At 44.9% G+C, this 19453-nt stretch overlaps 1 protein-coding gene across 1 annotated transcript in view; it reads left to right on the top strand.

Annotated features, from left to right (window-relative positions):
* LOC131672130 (protein ERGIC-53) overlaps positions 1-18789 on the top strand; it is a 558437-nt gene extending 539648 nt beyond the window's left edge. Inside the window, exon 10 of the mRNA XM_058949141.1 lies at positions 18578-18789. Within this exon, the coding sequence (XP_058805124.1) occupies positions 18578-18614 (37 nt within the window). The 3' untranslated portion in view covers positions 18615-18789. The remainder of the gene's footprint in view (positions 1-18577) is intronic.
* The last annotated feature ends 664 nt before the right edge of the window (positions 18790-19453 follow it).

The raw sequence follows: 19453 nt of genomic DNA, 5'->3' as shown, positions 1-19453 counted from the left end.
TTTTGAAAATTTAAAATGGCCGAACCAATATGGCGGATGGAAATCTCGAAAAAAAAGCGTTATATAATAAAAAAGTTTTAAACGACTAAAAAAATTGGAAAAAAGTAAACATCTATAATAAACAAATTAAATTTTTCGGTTTTTTCATAGATATTACCCCTAAGGAGGGGTAAATCACCCCTAACACAAAATAACTATAAGTATACTTCAATCCACAATATTTTGTAGAAGGTTTGTATATAGGAGTTTTCGAGTTCGCTCTTTACAAATCTGATATCAGATTTTGAAAATTGAAAATGGCAGAACCAAGGTGGTGGACGAAAATATCGAAAAAAAATTTTAACTTTCATAAAAACTTGTTTACAAATGTGTGATCATTGTAGCCTGTACATGTGAACTAAAGAGCCTTAAACCCTACACCCCTAAACAACAAATAGGCTAGATGCCTGTGCTTTTTAACCAAACGACTCCAAACCCCTAATCTTCAGACAGGCCGAAGGCCTATACTTTACTGTAGACACGAGTATAGACATATAACCGATATTTTATTCAAAACACAACTTGTATAAATTTTACCGCTTGCTTTTATTTCAGATTGAAAAATGAAAATTAATCCGTTAAACGTTCTAAACTTATTATTATCATACTTTCGAGCGTTAAACATACCAGATAGTGTCACGAATTATCATGAAACAGAGTTGGCCGAAAAAATAAAAGAAATTTTAATAGATGCAACACATGATTTCACCGATGTAGAAATGATTACTGATGACTCTTTGGATTTTCAAGAAGAGTATAAATACCATAATGCGGAAATAATTGAAGATGAAGTGCAACATCATTTTCCTGATCTGGATATAGCACCAACAAATCTATGTACAGCAAATAATGAAGAACTAGATTTTGAATACAAAAAAAAGCTGTAGTTTTTTGGAGAAGTAGCAAAACGAAGCAAAATTTAAGTCTCAAAACAGTGCAAAACAGATTCAAAAAAGTATCATCTATTAATCAGCTACGTCGTTGGGCTCATTCAATTAATAAATGTGGCACGTATAGAGAAAAAGTAGCTCAAAGTTGTTAGTATATCCTGGATAATTTTAAATAAGCTCTCGACAGTGGTTCAATTATCCATGATGAAGATATAATTCGATGGGCCTTACAAGCTGAAAAAGAAATGGATTTAGATGATATTAGATTCAAAGCTTCTAAACATTGCTTACTCGAATTTAAGCAAGCACACAGAATAATTTCTAGGAAAATAAATAAATTCATAACAACAAAAACGCTAGTAAGTAGTGCAGAACTTACGGCTAAAACTGAAGCATTTATCGATGACGTTAAATCGTGTATACCAAGGATTGGACTCGAAAATTTGTATAATTCAGATCGGAGCGAATTCCAGGTAGAAATTCATTCTGGAAGAACATTAGCAGTAGAAGGAGAAAAGCAAGTGCAATGTCTGTTACAGTCAATTTCAGCACCAACGCATAGTTATACTATACAGCCACTAATATCAGCTACTGGACAACTGTTGTCACAGCTATTTCTAGTTGTAAAGGAACTAAGTGGCAAATTTGGCCCTATTATAGAACAAAACATATTTAGACCAGAAAACGTGTACGTGGAAGCATCCAAATCTGAAAAATTAACAATTAAGGGAACTAATAACAATTTTTACATTGTAATATCGTTAATCAGTTAATTAGTAAGTCGTTTAATTGCAGATCACTGCAAAATATGATTGGAAAAAATATTTTATCCCTATGTAGGCCATCACTTAATATTATTACTTGATTCTTGGAGTGGTCATTGTGACGAAGTTATAGAAAAAACGATACCACAAAATAAAATTATTAACATAAAAAAAATTCCAACTGGAAACACAGGAAAAATACAACGACTTGATGTCTATGGATTCCGTATTTGGAAAAACTTTGTCCAAACATTTTCTGATAATGTAATGTTAATGGATCATGATATGAATTTACATCTGAGAAATAACATAATTAAACTTCAATCATTGGTTTACAACCAACTGTCTTCACCGAGATATATAGATTTGTTTCAATATTCCTGGTATAAAAGCGGTTATGTCGATGAAAAACCAGATCAATTTAATAATCCTATAGATTTCAGCTTTGGAAAGTCTTGTGCAACACATTGTGTAATAGAAGGGTGCATAAACATTGCAATTGTATGATGTGGTTGGTGCAAAAAAGCATTGTGCTTTAAACACTTTTATGAAGAGTACCATTATTGTAAAAACTTCGTAAAATAATATATTTTATGCTCAATACAAAAAATGCATTATGGCAAAAGATAAAAGATTGTAGATTATTATTATTATACTCTAATATTATGAACAAAAATACATCATAAGTTAAATTTATAATAAATGAATTTCAATAAAATTCTGATAACTATTTCTACGAAAATTATAAAACTGTTTCACACACAGAATTATCTTGTTTACAAATTTAGGAATTTGAACTGGTTTGGTTAAAAAGCACAGGCATCTAGCCTATTTGTTGTTTAGCGGTTTAGGGTTTAAGGCTCTTTAGTTCATATGTACAAGCTACAAAGATCACACATTTGTAAACAAGTTTTTATGAAAGTTAAAATTTTTTTTCGACATTTTCGTCCATCACATTGGTTCCGCCCATTTAAATTTTTAAAATCTGACATCAGATTTGTAAAGAGCGATCTCGAAAACCCCTATATACAAACCTTCTACAAAATATTATGTATTGAAGTATATTTATAGTTATTTTGTGTTAGGGATTAAGGGTATATCTATGAAAAAACCGAAAAACTTAATTTGTTGTGCAACGATTGCCGAAAATCGTATGACTCGCTCGAGGTGAGCCGCGTTCGGTTCGCGAGAGAGAGAGAGCGCGTAAGGGGCAACGACCGGGAGGGGAGGCTCCGAGCGCCAGAATGACTGTGCTACTCAGTCGATCCGTGCGCCTAACCTCCATCCGTCCCGAGTTTCCTCGTTTTTGGTTTTGACATTGACATTGTTCCTGGTGAGCGTGCGTGAGTGAGGTGCAGCAGCAGCAGCAGCAGCAGCAATAGCATTAGCGGCAACTGCGATCGCAGCAGCAGCAACAGCAACAGCATCAAAGGCGGCAACAGCAACAGCAATAGCGGCATTCGAGGCGGTGCAGCGAGCATCGTAGCGGCGTTTCAGCCACTTGTCATTTGGATACGGTTGGCCACCGTATCCCCTGCGGTATTGCGGTAGGTGCACCTTCCCCTTTTGTTGATTGTTAACAATTTTGCGTGCGAATCCGCGCAGCGAGCGCGAAGAGTTTATTGTTTTGCGTGCGAGCAGGTAGTTCGCGGCAATCGCGGTTTTTTTCTCTCTCTCTCGAAAAGCGTGTGTTGTCATTCACGCGTGCGCGCGTCAGTCTCTCGGCCAAATCCCCGTGTAATTGATTTCAGCTAATAAATCATCCCTTGGTTTTTATTCAAACGAGTTTCCGTTATTGTGTTTTCCCTTTGTCCGGAGGTCGCGCATATTTGTTTACATCCCGATTCGAATTCGCCGGTTGCGAAGCACGAATCGCGTAAGTATCGCTAGACGCGAGTCGACATCCTAGGTTCCGGTGGCGGCCGCACGAGCGCTAATAGTACGAGCTACAGCGCCGCCAAGTGGCGAGTTGGGGGAACCCAGCTCGGAACATCGAAGAGACTCTGCGCAGGCGCACTTCGAGCAAGGTAGGTCAATGCGCATCGAGCGCATAGATAACTAGGCGACGTCTGATCATTTCTAGGTTTATTTAAGGATTCATTGATTAGACGGCAGCCTGTTACATGGCGCCCAACTGATTTAGGACTCACACACGGGGAAAATTATACAAAAAAAAAGAGAGCAACGCGCGCGAGAGAGAGACGTTTGCGCGCGTGCGTAATAAGGTGCGAGCGGGTAAAATAACGCGTGGCTCGTCCGGTACGTGCTCTGCGGTAGGGGAAAGACGCCTCTCCGACCCAATAATAACTGCTTTTGTGAGCCGAGAGCACACTAACCCCAGGGGTCGAAGAGACGTCCGTAGTCGCTCTAACGTGAAAATAAAAGGTGACTAATTGTATTTAGGTTAACTTTTTGCTTTTTTAAATGTTTCATTACACATTAAAGTAGTTAAGTGGGGGTTAGTCACCGAGCGACAATACCAGCAGAGCGCGCAATTAGGGTGTGTGTTGGGTTAGATTAACTAACCCGGTGGAGCTAACAAACAGTTAGCCTCCACCTATAGGCAGGTAGCTGCGAAGCGGAAGTTCGTACTTCCTTAGACTACGCGATACCTGCACACACCCACAAGCCACGCGTATTGTTGCCTTGTAAATAAAGGCGTAACGGGGTAGTTGGCGATAAAAATCGCAACACCCCGCTCGCGCCTTGGGCGATAGGAGGCGGTGGTGGTCGAGTAGGAAAACTAACCTCAACCGTCACCTACGCCCCAACATAAGCGTCATGGAGGACACCGCCGACGCGGTAACCCGGTGGGCTTCGGAACTGCCTTCGACACAGCTGGACAGATACCTGACGCAACTGGAGTTGCGCACAGATGGTCCCAGGCTGATGCAGGCAGTCCGACTAGCATATTGGTTGCTAGGCGAGTACATCGACCTAGACTTCCAAGGAGCGGCGTTGGATAGGGAGGCCACACAACGCAGGCGACGGAGCCGAGAGAGGTGGCTGGAGACCAAGCGACGGGAGTTGGAAGCAGCTGACGCCGAGGATCTTGTCGCCCACCCACTCATGCTACTATATAGGGATGAGGCGGTGGAGGCGAACCTAACGCGGACTCTCGCCGTCTACGAGAACCTCGAAGAGGAGAGCCAGAGCGAGATGGGGGAGCGAGAGCCCGCAGAGGAAGGGGGGACCGGCGAGGTCAAGGGGCCCACGGAGGGGGTCGGTAGTGAGCACAAGGGCTCCACCGGATCGCCGGACAGGCGAAGAGCCCGACGCTTCGAAAATGAGGAGCTACAGCCTCAAGAAGAAGAAGAGGAGCGGTGCGTAACTGAACGATTGAAAGAAGAAATCGAGCGCAACCGAGTCGGGATCAACCGCATACTGGAGATGTTAGAAAGACACGACCAGGTATGCGCACGGTGGAGCGACCAGGTGACCGCTCTGCAGGTGGAGGTCCAGCAGTTGAGAAACAGGGACCCCACCAATCGACGAACAGTCATACCAGAGCGGCCCCGGAGGACCGTGGACTTCCAATCCACGTATACGTGCCACTACGACCCAAGGGTACCCCGGAGCCCCAGCGACCGACCCCTGGCGAACCTCGAGAGGCTCCCCAAAGGCAGGTGCCTCCAAGGGCGGAACAGCCACCGAGAAGAGGACCAAGAGACTCCGACAGTGGCGAAGGGCAGATGATCCCAGAAGGATCCGCCTGGTACGACGCCAATGCGGCGTCGGGGTACTACGCGACTCGGGACGCGGGTAGGATTGTGAGAGGGTGGAAGCTGCGATACTCTGGCACGGCTTCAGAGTGCGTAGACACCTTCTTGTCGAGACTAGAAGATCTACGCGCGGGTTCTGGGCTAACAGATGGCGAAATCTTGTGCTCGGTATCAGAGCTCCTTGAAGGCGTTGCGAGGACCTGGTACGAGCTTAACAAGCTGAAGTGGAGGAATTACGCCGACTTCGTGGCAGGCGCTCGACGTTGGTTTGGGTCGAGCGAACTTCAGCAACAAAGGTTGCTGCAAGAGGCCCAAGCCCGGTACCAGGAGAAAGGAGAGCTGGTACGAGAATATGCCTGCCACCTCCTCTTCATGTTAGCCCAGCTGCGTCCGCCGTTACCAGAGCAGAGGCAGTTAGATTTGCTGTATGCAAATCTCCTACCCGCCATCCGGATGCAGCTACGGAGGAATGCATTCTCCAACGTGGATGAATTCCACGCCCGGGCGACCGAAATCGAAACCGCTTTGCGGGACGACGAGCGTCCGAGGACCAGGTTGGAGCCAACGTCCACGTTGTACCCCGAGCACATGGGGGTGTCAGCTAAGGCACCACCGCCCCGGGCAGAACCCCGTACGGCGGCCATGTCCAACAAGCCTCGGGGTAGGGAGCAGCGGCAACCCGAGTCGCCGGTTAAAACCCCGGCCAAGAGACCCGAGGACCGGCCCACTATCGCTGCGACGCAGGTAACAGACCCTATCGAGGATCTGTCGTCGCAGATTGCGACCCTGCGGCGCGATATGGACCGGTACTTTAAGGAGAGGAAAGCTAACTCTCCCAGGTGGCCGAGGGGTCGGCCGCAAGAAAAGGGGAGGAATAGAACCCCCCCAGGGTCTCCTGGCCAGCGACGAGAGGGTCAGCGGAGGAAAATAGATTACTCCCAACCCATCAAGTGCTCGTCTTGTGGCAAACTGGGCTTTACCAGAAGGTACTGCCCGGATTGCAACAAGGGAAACGGGCAGGGAAGCGGAGGACGGAGGTCCCCTCCGCGTCCCCAGTAAAGGTGACCTCTCGTCGCAGGTCGTTTGAACGTGGCAGGGGCCCGTCAACGACCTCAGGGTTCAGGGAGATCTCGACAGGGGTATCGGACCCCACGAGACCCAGCAGTGCAGCGGCGTTAGAAGCGGCGGCGACCGAACAGATGCCCGATCTGGGTAACCGGGCATTTTCTATCCTCGAAGGGTACGGAGGCCGGATTCAGGTGGTGGAGCAGGGGTTTGAATGGGCCGGAGAGGAGACCATCAGACCCAAAAGCTCCAGGAGACCACCTGACGCTCCGGAGGATACGCCGGCGACCCAGACACCTGCGGGGGAGAGCACGTCGACGCGAGTAGCGGCTGCCCAAGGCAAGAAGAGCCGTGAAAGCCTCCCGTCCACAGAGGGGAGAGAGACGGCGAAAGCTCCCCGCAGGTACAGACCCGAGGATGAGACCAGGTGGTGGCTTCAGGTGGGAATAGGTGCCTATAAATTAAGGGCACTCTACGACACCGGGGCCTCATCGACAGTAATGGGTCAACTCGGGCTTAGGCTGGCATCGGACATGGGACTGGGCCTGGACGTCACGCGAGCGGGAGAAGCGAAGCTCGCCGACGGTCGCCCATGTCCCATCTTGGGTCATGTGATTTTCCCCTTCACGGTAGGGGGAATCACAAAAGACGTAAGGGTCGCCATAACGCCACTGCTGTCTGATGACTGCTACGTCGGCGCGAATTTCGTGAGGGAATTCAGCGCCAACCTGAACCCTGACACGGACCAGCTGTACTTGGCGAAAGCCAAAGTGGCGGTACCGTTGGAAGTGGCAAGCGTCACTGGTACGTCGTGCCTCGCACCCGTAGGCCTGGTAGAAGCCACGGAAGCACAGCGTCAAGAAGTGGCTAGCCTCGTCGATGGATTAATTCCAGACGGAGGCGAGTGTTTAGGCTGTGCTGTGGGGGTCGAGCATGAGATAGACATCGGAGACGCTCGACCCTGTAAACAGAAATACTACCCGGTCTCCGATAGGGTGCGAGACGAAATGCACGCGCTGGTCAAGGCCATGCTGGACAACGACGTCATTGAACCAGCAACCAGCGGGTGGTCAAGTCCAGTGGTGATGGTGAAGAAGGCAGACGGCAAATATCGGTTCTGCGTAAATTACCAGAAGGTAAACGCAGTAACCAAGCCGGACGCCTACCCATTACCCTTCATGAGCGACATCCTGCGAAGGATCAGGGATGTTAAGTTCATCTCGACACTGGACTTGAGTAGCGCGTACCACCAGATACCTCTTAAAAAGGAGTCGCGCCCCATTATGGCGTTCACAGTCCCTGGCCTGGGGCATTTTCAATTTAAGAGAATGCCCTTCGGATTGTCTTACGCCGGTGCGACCTTCCAGAGGTTGATGGACAGAGTGATTGGCCCGGATTTAGATCCTTTCGCTTTTGCGTACCTCGACGACGTGATTATTATCTCGCCGTCTTTTGAGGAGCATAAGCGACACTTGGGATTGGTTTTACAACGAATCCTGGGTGCGGGCCTCACTGTGAATAAGACCAAAAGCCACTTCTGTAAGTCGGAAGTCAAGTACCTGGGGGTCCTGGTGAACCGTGAAGGGGTAAGGCCAGATCCAGAGAAGATCAAGCCCATTATGGAGTACCCAGTACCACGGACGATCAGACAGGTGAAGCGATTCATGGGGATGATGTCGTGGTATCGTCGCTTCATACCCGACTTCGCAACAATCGCTGAGCCGATAAACCGCCTGACGAAGAAGAGCATCCCGTTCGCTTGGCAGCAGGAACAGGAACAGGCTTTCGAACGGTTGCGAGACGCAATGGTCTCGGCACCGATCTTGCAGTCGCCGGATCCCAGCGCGCAGTTCGTGTTACAAACGGACGCGAGCGATAGTGGGATAGGCGCGGTATTGACGCAAGAAGTCGATGGACAGGAGCGCGTAATCGAGTACGCCAGTCGCTCCTTAAACAGTGCGGAGAGGAATTATACAGTCTCCGAACGAGAGTGCCTGGCAGTAGTATGGGCTATCGGGAAGTTCCGGCCTTATGTTGAGGGACACCACTTCAAAGTCATCACCGATCATAGTTGCCTTAAGTGGCTCCACAGTATGAGGAATCCTACGGGAAGGCTAGCGCGTTGGGCGCTAGCCCTACAAGGACACGTGTTCGATATAGAGTATCGAAAAGGAGACCTCAACGTGGTGCCAGATGCTTTATCTAGGGCCTATGAGGAGGGGGTGGTAGAAGTGGGTGCCATGACTCATCAGCCGGAAACTGCCGATGCCTGGTACCTTCAGAGGTACAGGGAGGTATGCCAGGACCCACATTCTCAGCCTACCTGGAAGGTAGTGGGTGGGAGACTGTACCATTACCATCCGTCTGAGGAGAGCGAAGGATCCATCGACAACGAGGAAGCATGGAAGCTAGTGGTTCCTGCCGAGAAGAGACCTCAAGTGCTCGAGGAGGTACACGATGCGCCAGCAGCGGGACACCAGGGGAGAGAACGAACGTTCTCCCGGGCTAGGCGCCTGTATTTCTGGCCAAAGATGTACGACCAGGTCAGAGAGTACGTGAGGAGTTGCCCGGTATGTCAGCAATGCAAGGCGGAGCAAAGGCCGCCTTGCGGGCTGATGGGTCGTCGAGAGGTCTCGCGACCCTGGCAGGTGGTGGCCAGTGACATTACTGGCCCCTTCCCGAAGAGCTCGCGAGGGTTCGAGTATATTTTGGTCTTTTTGGACCTATTCACTCGGTGGGTGGAGTGCGTACCCATACGTAAGGCCAACGGAAGGACCATCGTACGGGAACTGCACGAGAGGGTGGTAACCAGGTTTGGGGCGCCAGAGATTTTTCTTTCGGACAACGGGACCGAATTTAAAAATCAAGAGGTCGATGCCTACCTGTCGAGGAACGGCATCAGGCGCGCTCTTACCCCAGTTTACCACCCGCAGGCAAACCCCACAGAGCGAGTGAACAAAACCCTCAAGGCCATGCTCATATCGTACGTGGAGCGGGACCATAAGAGCTGGGACGAGCACCTGCCAGAGTTCAACTTCGCGTTGAACTCGGCAACTCACAGCGCGACAGGGTACAGCCCGGCCATGCTAGTCTTCGGCAGACAGCCCACTCCCCCCTCGACCTTTAGGAGGGCCCAGGATCAGTTGGCCCGGGAAGCTTCCGAGGGCCAAGAACTGACCGAATGGGGCGACCACATGCGCCAGTTACCCAATTTGTGGGAACGTGCTGGCTCTAAGTCGAGGGAGGAGGCGGCCCGTCAGGCGGTCTATTACAACCGGAGGAGACGTCAGGCCGACTTCAGGGTTGGGGACTGGGTGTGGAAGCGGAACCGCATCTTGTCTTCCGCAGCTCAGGGCGTTTCGGCGAAGTTGGCGCCGAAGTATGCTGGTCCCTACGTAATTCAGGAGGTATGTGGGACGAATACCTATCGCCTAGGTAACCAGCAGGAAGAGTTGCCCGAGCTGATCCACGCCAAGGACCTCAAGCCCTATTTCGGTCCATTCTCAGATGAGGACAACGAGGAACCAGGAGGCGGGGACTCAGCACCGTTGGAAGAGGAGGAGGGCGTAGGTGACCCGCCAGCGAAGATCGAGGAATCCAGCGAGGATCCGATATGCGAGCGCGTCGCGAATGCAGCCCCCGCGAACGAGCATGAGAAACCCGCGGCGGCTCCTGAGGTACCGATCGAGGCGCCGGCTAAGCGAGGCCGAGGTAGGCCGCGCAAGAACCCCACGTGCGAACCTCGGGAACCAGGTGGAGACAACCTGGATGGCAATGCGGTAAGGGGAAGGGGCAGACCACGTAGAACCGCTCAGCACGTGCGGAAGGCGGTACTGCCAGCTACCCCCGCAAATGGGCCATGTTCGCGAGGAAAGCGCCGGGGACCGGGGCGTCCCCGTAAACAATAGCGCCGAGCGTTACACGGCGACGGGTAGGTTAAGGGCTGAACCTGAGAAACCCCTTGACCCCACTTCTTCTCTTTTACAGATGGAGAGGAAGCTGGTCATCAGTGAGGAGGCCCTCGAGACGGCCACTCAGCTGCTGCTCGACCTGGGATTGGGCCCGGGCGCCGATCGGCTGATCGGCGACTTAAGAAGATTCGTCCGGGCCCAGGTCGAGGCGACCGCTCGAGAGGGCCGCTCACGTCAGCGGGTGGATGACTTCCTCCGGGAAGGCATGAGGGCTCAAACCTCTAGGCCTGTGACCCGGGAAGCATCCACCCAGACCGACGGTCCATCCGAAGAGGGCCGTCGGTCTCAGTCCACTACGGACCAGGGTGTGCAGACCCAAGGGTCGAGCGCGGTAACAGTGGAGAGCTCGACCCAGTGCCCCGGGCCAAGGGAGGCCTGCGGCCGACAGCACTGGGTCTGCACACACCCACGAGTCCCCCAGCAGGTAGGTCTCGAGAACACCTGGAGGCACGTGAGGTTGGGCCTCCAGGAGCTCGAGAATGCCTGGGAATTCGTCGGGGAACTCCAGCGCCAGGTACACGCGCACCTGGGGGAGTTCCTCGACTTCCGAGGCGCCCAGGAAATGCTGGGGGAATGGGCTCCGGTAGTCCGGCGGCAGAGGGCCTACGGTGAGGCCCTCCTGCGCGTCGACCGGGGGCTGGAGTCCCCAGAGGCCGCGGGCCCGCCGGCAGTGTTGCCACCGGCGGCCCCGACAAGTAGGGACGCGGCCAGGGCTCCGGCCAAGCCCCCGACCAAGACCCAACCCAACAGGGTCTCGGGGGCCCCCGGCGCCGGACAAGAGTTCGTGGTCCGAGTGGACGGGTCGGTCACCGACCCTACCGTGGTGGTGCGTACCGAGGGGGGACGCACATCCGCCATGGTGGGCGGCGTTACCTTCATCGCCGCCCCGGCGTCAGCAGCCACGCCGCCCCAACAACCGTCTGGAAGCTAGGGTCATGGGGCGGAGCCCAGCCTCACCAGGAGACCGGGCAGGGGATGCTACATTTGCGGCCATCCCGGCATCACGACGACGTCGAAATGCCCCAACAAAGCGGAGCACTGGCGCTACCCCAGGCATAAGGCGCCAGGGGGCTCCGGCAGGTGACGGGGGGGCATCGGTGGTCCGGGATGGGCCAATAAAGTGTATATTGTTAAGGATGGATTGAGTTGATTTTTCTCCTTTCCCAATCCTATCCTTGAGGTCGCGAGTCGATTGGGTAGTTCGATCCGGTAGTTCGAAGCTAGGAGGGGGCTGCAACGATTGCCGAAAATCGTATGACTCGCTCGAGGTGAGCCGCGTTCGGTTCGCGAAAGAGAGAGAGCGCGTAAGGGGCAACGACCGGGAGGGGAGGCTCCGAGCGCCAGAATGACTGTGCTACTCAGTCGATCCGTGCGCCTAACCTCCATCCGTCCCGAGTTTCCTCGTTTTTGGTTTTGACATTGACATTGTTCCTGGTGAGTGGCGTGGGTGAGGTGCAGCAGCAGCAGCAGCAGCAGCAATAGCATTAGCGGCAACTGCGATCGCAGCAGCAGCAACAGCAACAGCATCAAAGGCGGCAACAGCAACAGCAATAGCGGCATTCGAGGCGGTGCAGCGAGCATCGTAGCGGCGTTTCAGCCACTTGTCATTTGGATACGGTTGGCCACCGTATCCCCTGCGGTATTGCGGTAGGTGCACCTTCCCCTTTTGTTGATTGTTAACAATTTTGCGTGCGAATCCGCGCAGCGAGCGCGAAGAGTTTATTGTTTTGCGTGCGAGCAGGTAGTTCGCGGCAATCGCGGTTTTTTTCTCTCTCTCTCGAAAAGCGTGTGTTGTCATTCACGCGTGCGCGCGTCAGTCTCTCGGCCAAATCCCCGTGTAATTGATTTCAGCTAATAAATCATCCCTTGGTTTTTATTCAAACGAGTTTCCGTTATTGTGTTTTCCCTTTGTCCGGAGGTCGCGCATATTTGTTTACATCCCGATTCGAATTCGCCGGTTGCGAAGCACGAATCGCGTAAGTATCGCTAGACGCGAGTCGACATCCTAGGTTCCGGTGGCGGCCGCACGAGCGCTAATAGTACGAGCTACAGCGCCGCCAAGTGGCGAGTTGGGGGAACCCAGCTCGGAACATCGAAGAGACTCTGCGCAGGCGCACTTCGAGCAAGGTAGGTCAATGCGCATCGAGCGCATAGATAACTAGGCGACGTCTGATCATTTCTAGGTTTATTTAAGGATTCATTGATTAGACGGCAGCCTGTTACAGTTGATTATAGATGTTTACTTTTTTGCAATTTTTTTATTCGTTTAAAACTTTTTTATTATATAACATTTTTTTTTCGATATTTCCGTCCGCCATATTATGAGGTTAAATTTTAAATTAAATGTATTTTGAATCATAAATGTAGGCTGGATACTCTGCATGTGGCTAAAATTCATTTGTTTTTTAGCTTATCTTCGAAATTTTTCAAATATTTCACATTTCTATGTATATAGATAATATGTATTATTGTTTAAAATATTGACAATTAATTATATTTATAAAATGTATCCATGACCATTTTAAAACTATCTATTAAAGACTTATCAATTGAAAGAAATTCTTACTTGACGGAAGAAATCAATGCTTGTATTCAGAGTATGCGCAATAAAGTCAATGTGCAGTAATGTATGCAAGAAGTTATTATTAGATTTAAGTACAAATCATACATTAACGTTTTGTTTTTCTTTTAGTAATAATTGTTCCTCTTGAGTCTATTCACTGTCGATATTTATATTTCAAATGTTTTTTATAATGTAAAAAAAATCATCTATGTGGCTACTCATTATATTAATCACTTGACCATTGTCAAGATTATTTTTCTAATAGAAAAATAATATAATGCGAATTATTTTTTTCTTTTTATTCGACTACAACTATTCAAAATATTGTTAAACAAGGTATTTTCCTCTCTAAATTGTAAATTGAAAGATAGTTTAATGATACTTCAAGACTAATGTATGATTCGTTCATATGTGATATTAATGTGATCATAAAAATACAGAATAAGTATTTTCAATATGTTTAAAAGGCGTACACGTTACCATTATGCAGTATATTTATAAAATATACTTATGACTTTGCAAAACTAGAAATTAAACAAATTAAGTTATTTTATGAGTGTAATATTTATTAATTCACTCAATTTTTATCAACTTAAAATAAAAACTTTATGAACTTAAAATATTTGTTAACTTAAAATAAAAGTTTTATTTATTAAAATAAAATAAAAACAATATGACTAATTGCATTTCTAATTTTTCTTCAAAATCCATTCTGTGCAGAATTTGCAACTGTAAATCCAACGAGAAATTTAGTTGGAAATCCAACTGAATTTTTAGAAATAAAAAATCCTCCTACATTCAGTTAAAAATTCAACTGTAAATCCAATCAAATTCAGGTGGAAATCCAGTGAACTCCAGGTAGAAATTCAGCTGGAAATTTCAGTTGGAAATTCTACTGAATTTTTTTAAGAGTGTATGAACTGCACGGAGGAGCATCTATTATACCTGAGATTTCGTTGTATATACACTACTTTCGTTCTTCCTTCGTTAGTTTCTATATATTATCTTGCACTCGGCTACCTATCTATCGTGATTTCTTACTGTATATTATTTAAGGATTATGTGAGGATTAGTTGAAAGATGTCTGTTTCTTTTGCGTGTACTGCGATATGAATCTATTCAAAATTTACAACTCAAAATCCTAGAACTTTTAGCAATAACAACTTGTACGTGTTTTATTTTGTATACATACTATACAACAAAATTAGATCTATTTTTCTGTCTATTATCTAAAATGATTTCATTAGCTGAAAAATCCTGAACAAAATTAATTTATGTATTTATTATAACCATAGGTTCAATTATATATTTATATATTACACTGTTTTTTTCTAAGAATTTAGTCCAAAAATATGCACAATATAAATTATGTTTAAAGGGAAATTCGGAAGCACATTACTTTTCGGAACGCTGGAATGGACAGTTTGTAATTTTGCGCGATAGTTTGATGATTAAAAAAGAAAGAGGAATTATAAGACTTGATATATATTGTAACGGCCCGGGGAATAATCAAATTATTCTCGCGGCCCGTTAAGGATTTTATTTTCACTAGTCGGTGCGGAGCTCACCGCCGCCCCGATCAGCTAGCCGCTTCCTGGCGTTCCGCCGAATACGGGCGGGCACGCGCTTCCCTGAAAAGGGATCGCGAAAGCACGGCTAAGCACGAGAGCGTGCGTGAGTTCTAACCACGGGCGTGGGAAGGGACAGAGGTGCCTTCCTGGGTACGCCCAACACAATGTCAACGCTTAAACAGGTTAAATCGGGCTTTATTTACTCATACGAACTTTTCATACAATACCGCATGCCGAGGTTTCGCTATCAATACTAATTTTAGAGAGAGAGAGACGCTCGCTCGCACAGCTAACGCACACTAAGTTGTCGCTTACAATCAAAGGGAAACTCACCGGGAAGTAGCTGCTGCAGACAGACTACCCCTCGCTAGTCGCCCGCGTTATCGCCCTTGCTCGGGCGGGCAAGTTCTGCCCCTGGTGATCGCCCGCTCGAGGTGACGATCCACAGGATCCGGCGATCCTCGGGGATGATCTTCGCTTCCTTGCGCACTTTCACTTTTATTTTTGCCGGTCGCTTTCCTTTTTCTTTTGCTCGCGCGCGCACGTGATGATCCTTCGAACTCGCCGGTCTAAGTCTCAGTGTTCGAAAATCGTTTTCTCCACCAACTCTACCGCTACGGCACGCGCCTCATCGAGTCTCGCTCTGTCTCTCTCTTCACTCCTCGCTCGCTTGCCCGCTTGGCCATGCTCGGCCTCGTGCGCGGACAATCTTCCCCGAAAACGGCCCCGGCCGTTATAATATATTAATTAAAAAGATTTAAACCAATAAATGTAATATATTCTCTTAATCAAATCATTCAGAACACTTCCTTGTTTGGCCCTTCTGGCAATCGTCTACAATTATAATAATGCGAAATGTTCTTCGGCTATCCCGAAGTTTAGAAGGCTTTCTACCAAATGATCGCTGGAAATATCTACTATAATAAAATGATAGAGCAACAAAAAATTGAAAAAAAAAGAATGAAAGATCTCGGCATCTATTGATTGCGAGATCAGGGAATAGTCTGTCGAACGTATCCGCCAACGCGATCAACCAGTGACATTTCAAGGGAAAAGAAAAAGAGATCTAACACTTACTTTGTCCAGTAAATCGCTGTGAAGGACTCTAGTAACAAGTTAATCGGTACTTCTGTCAATTTGTTATCCTAGCAGGATCTGTTTGTCTACTCCTTTTATTCCTTAATTAATAAACAAAAAAAATATTTACTACGCATCTTTTGCTCGGTTAAACATGCTCTGAACTCTCGTTTGGCTCATGCTTTCTTTCCTTCTTCACTCTGCTGCTAACCGCAGGTGACCGAATGCTGATTAAGCCATGCGTTATACATGTAGCTCTCTCTTTCTCAAATTTTTGGCCATAAGAGTGCCAGCAAAAACCTCGCGAAGAAAGACACTGATAAAGCTCGCTGTAAAAAGCTGTGGCTCTCAACACACATACATTTCTCGCATAAATTAAAGGAACAAAAAAAATATTAACTTATCTAGAAACTTAAGCTGAATTACATCCTTTTTTCAAGAGAGACTTAAGCTCTGCTTATGGGACACTTTGCACCATAAGAAACTAGGGTAAAGTCTATCTTTTCTTAAGCCCAATTCAAACAATTATAGATATTTCATTTATAATTTTACTTAAAACTCAATATTCATATATATTTCAAATTTAAAAGGAATTCTTACTCATTAACGAGACAGACTACGAGAGTACGAACAAAATAGTAAATAATACGTGATATTAACATCACATTTGGCGACCGTCACAGGACTCTTGTAATTGTAGTTTGCGTTAATTTACTTTGTTAATTGTTATTAGTTGATAATTCAATATTCCTAAGCGAAATAAGCCAATGCGTGCGATGTGTCGCAGAAATGCGTCTTTAGAGAAAAAAGTATGTGAATTACGCGACTTATATTCCGAACTTGCGAATCAATTTGTTACCTTGGAAAAAATTATAAACATACGTAATATGCGATTGTTTGATAGAAGTTTGGAAAATATAAGTTCTGATTTAAATCATTTAGCTGACACGGTGAACATATAATGGCATCTAGGCCTGCTCCCGATGCTCAAATTACAATATTGTGAATTATAGAGTTATCTTTATAATAAAATTTTTATTAACTATACTTCTCGCATAAATTAAAGGAACAAAAAAAATTTCTAATTTTTTTATCAAATTTCAACAGGCTGTATTTCAGTGATAAATTGTCGTACAGGAAATAAAAAAATATAGCTTTTAAAGTTTGAAGACTCTAGATTTCGAATTTTTTGGTTACAAATTTTTCGCAACAACTATAGCCATGCAATTCTTGGATAAAGCACAAAAAAAAAAATTTTCCAAAATTTTTACCTTATTATTTTACTCTACGGACATGAAAAAATATTTTCGAGCTAGACCAATGCATAAGTCACATAGCCTGTTCATTCTGCTTCAATTTACTTCTTGCGGGAATAAGATACGACCATTTGTCTTTGAGATATCGAATTTTTAATGCAAAAGGAACCTTTTTCACTCAACTGCCGATATCTCTGAAACTACTGGTCGCCCACCGAACAGATAGGGGGCTTCGTTTTCTGCAGAAAATATCCTAGAAAAATCTGTCATGGTTGATTGGAAAAAATTTTTTTTTTCTTTATTATGAATGTGTCCATAGTTTCAAGAAATGGCCTCTTGTTTTTTTTAATTTTTAAAATTTTGAAAATTTCATTTTCCAAAAAATAAATTAGTGGGAAGTTACAGGGATGGCCTTTAGGGTTAGCCGTTTTCCACATTTTTTGTTGTAGATATTTTTTTAAGGAAATTTTACGGAATTTTTTTAAGCGTGAGAAAAATTCTTTTGAATTTTCTTTTTCGTTAATCAATCTACAGAAAACTCAAAATTGAGTAAAAGATGGAAAACAATGAAATTATTGATTTTTAAAAAGATTAAGTCAAATTTAAGGAACAAAAATCTTGTTTCCTTAATTTTTTCAAAATTTCAATCAATCGGTCCAAGAAAACCACTGAACCGATCGATCTAAAAATTTAGGGGCGTCTTTGGGGTACTTTAGATTATAAAAGTTTTTCCTAACCTTAATTTTACCCCAATATTGCCGAAGACACAGTCGATTAACCAAAAAAAGGAAAATTGGCACTTTTTTTGCTCTTTTTTCACGTTAACGTTACAGGTGGAGAAAAATTTTTTTTCCAATCAACAATGACAGATTTTTGTAGGAAATCTTCTGCAGGAAACGAAACCTCCTATCCGTTCGCTAGGCGACCAGTATTTTCAGAGATATCGGCAGTTGAGTGAAAAAGAATCCTTTTGCATTCAAAATTCGATATCTCAAAGACAAATGGTTGTATCTGACTTCCGCAAAAAGAAAATTGAAGCTGAATGAACAGGCTATACGGCCTATGCATTGGTCTAGCTCGAAAACATTTTTTCACACCGTAGAGTAAAATAATAAGGTAAAAATTTTGAAAATTTTTTTTTTTGCTTTACCCACGAATTGTACGGCTACATATGCTCCAAAAAATTTGTAACCAAAAAATTCAAAATCTAGAGTTTTCAAACTTTAAAAGCTATATTTTTTTATTTCCTGTGCGACAATTTATCACTGAAATACAGCCTGTTGAAAATTACTAAAAAAATTAGATTTTTTTTGTTCCCTTAATTTATGCGAGATGTGTACATCCTGTAAATAACTATATTAATAGACATTAATTTGAACAGTTTTGTTTCTATCTTTAAATATTTGAGATATTTTTTTTAAAGTCTTAAGAATTTACTTATATCTAAGAATCAAAACTAGCAGATCCTTTAAGAGTTTAGTACGAAGAAGGTTTATTAAATATAAATAGTATGCATATTTAATATATTTTCTTCAAATTTGATACTTAAAAGTAATACTAATTTTTCCATGAATGTATAGATGCTCTATTTATCTATGTAGTTATCAATTTATATATTATTATAATAGATTATTTAATATTTATAATGTTGGGTTACAGAAACAGCAGAGAGATTCAAGCCAAGAAATTCTATTGATAAGAAAATTGGATGTTTTTAGAGCAAACTTAGTATAATGACGAAAGATGCTGATAAAAAAATTGTAGTGGATTGCTCCCTACATATTTTTAAAAAGTACATAACCTGATTACTCATGGAATATTAAAAAATTATATTGATCAGATATTTTTTACATTAGCTTGTACGTGCTGCTGGGGCATCTTTAATATTAATAAATTTTTTACTTTTGAAATGTTCTGAAATTTATTTTGTTTTACCAATAAAATGATATAAATAAATTGGCATATGCTGACTGAAAGTATACTAAATTTATTTTAAAGTTGAAAAATTGGCTTGCATTAATCATATAAATAAGTACGTGTCCAAGAAATGTTTGATAATTTCTTATGTAATAATAAATGTAGTATACAAGTGTGATAGTTTTATTTATCGCAAGTTATTTTAATTGATAATAACGTAGCTTCTTATTAACGAAAAAAGTAAGCAGAAATATAGTTAAGGAAGTGAAAAAGAGTGGATGCAGATGAGCAGCGACATTCAACAGCAAATAATAGTTTCAATTTTTCTCTTTAATTTATGCAATAATAAATTCAGGAGTGATTTCAAATTTTTGATCGATGGTTATTAAGAATTTGTATATGAAAAAATCACACATATAGATTATTACTGTGTGTAGGGTGTAGACATATGATTTCTGAAAACCCTCAAAATAGGCATTTGTTTCGGCGATAACTTCTTCATTCGAGGTGAATCTTTTTCCGGCAAGCCATTTTTTGAGGTTAGAAAATAAGAAAAAGTCACTGGGAGCCAAATCAGGCGAATATGGTGGATGGTCAATTAATTCGAACTTTAAATCG

Source organism: Phymastichus coffea, unplaced genomic scaffold (genome assembly GCF_024137745.1).
Source record: "Phymastichus coffea isolate CEN01 unplaced genomic scaffold, Cenicafe_Pcof_1.1 PCOF00011, whole genome shotgun sequence".
In the NCBI taxonomy this organism is placed as follows: domain Eukaryota; kingdom Metazoa; phylum Arthropoda; class Insecta; order Hymenoptera; family Eulophidae; genus Phymastichus; species Phymastichus coffea.
This window is presented reverse-complemented; position numbering and strand designations above follow the sequence as displayed.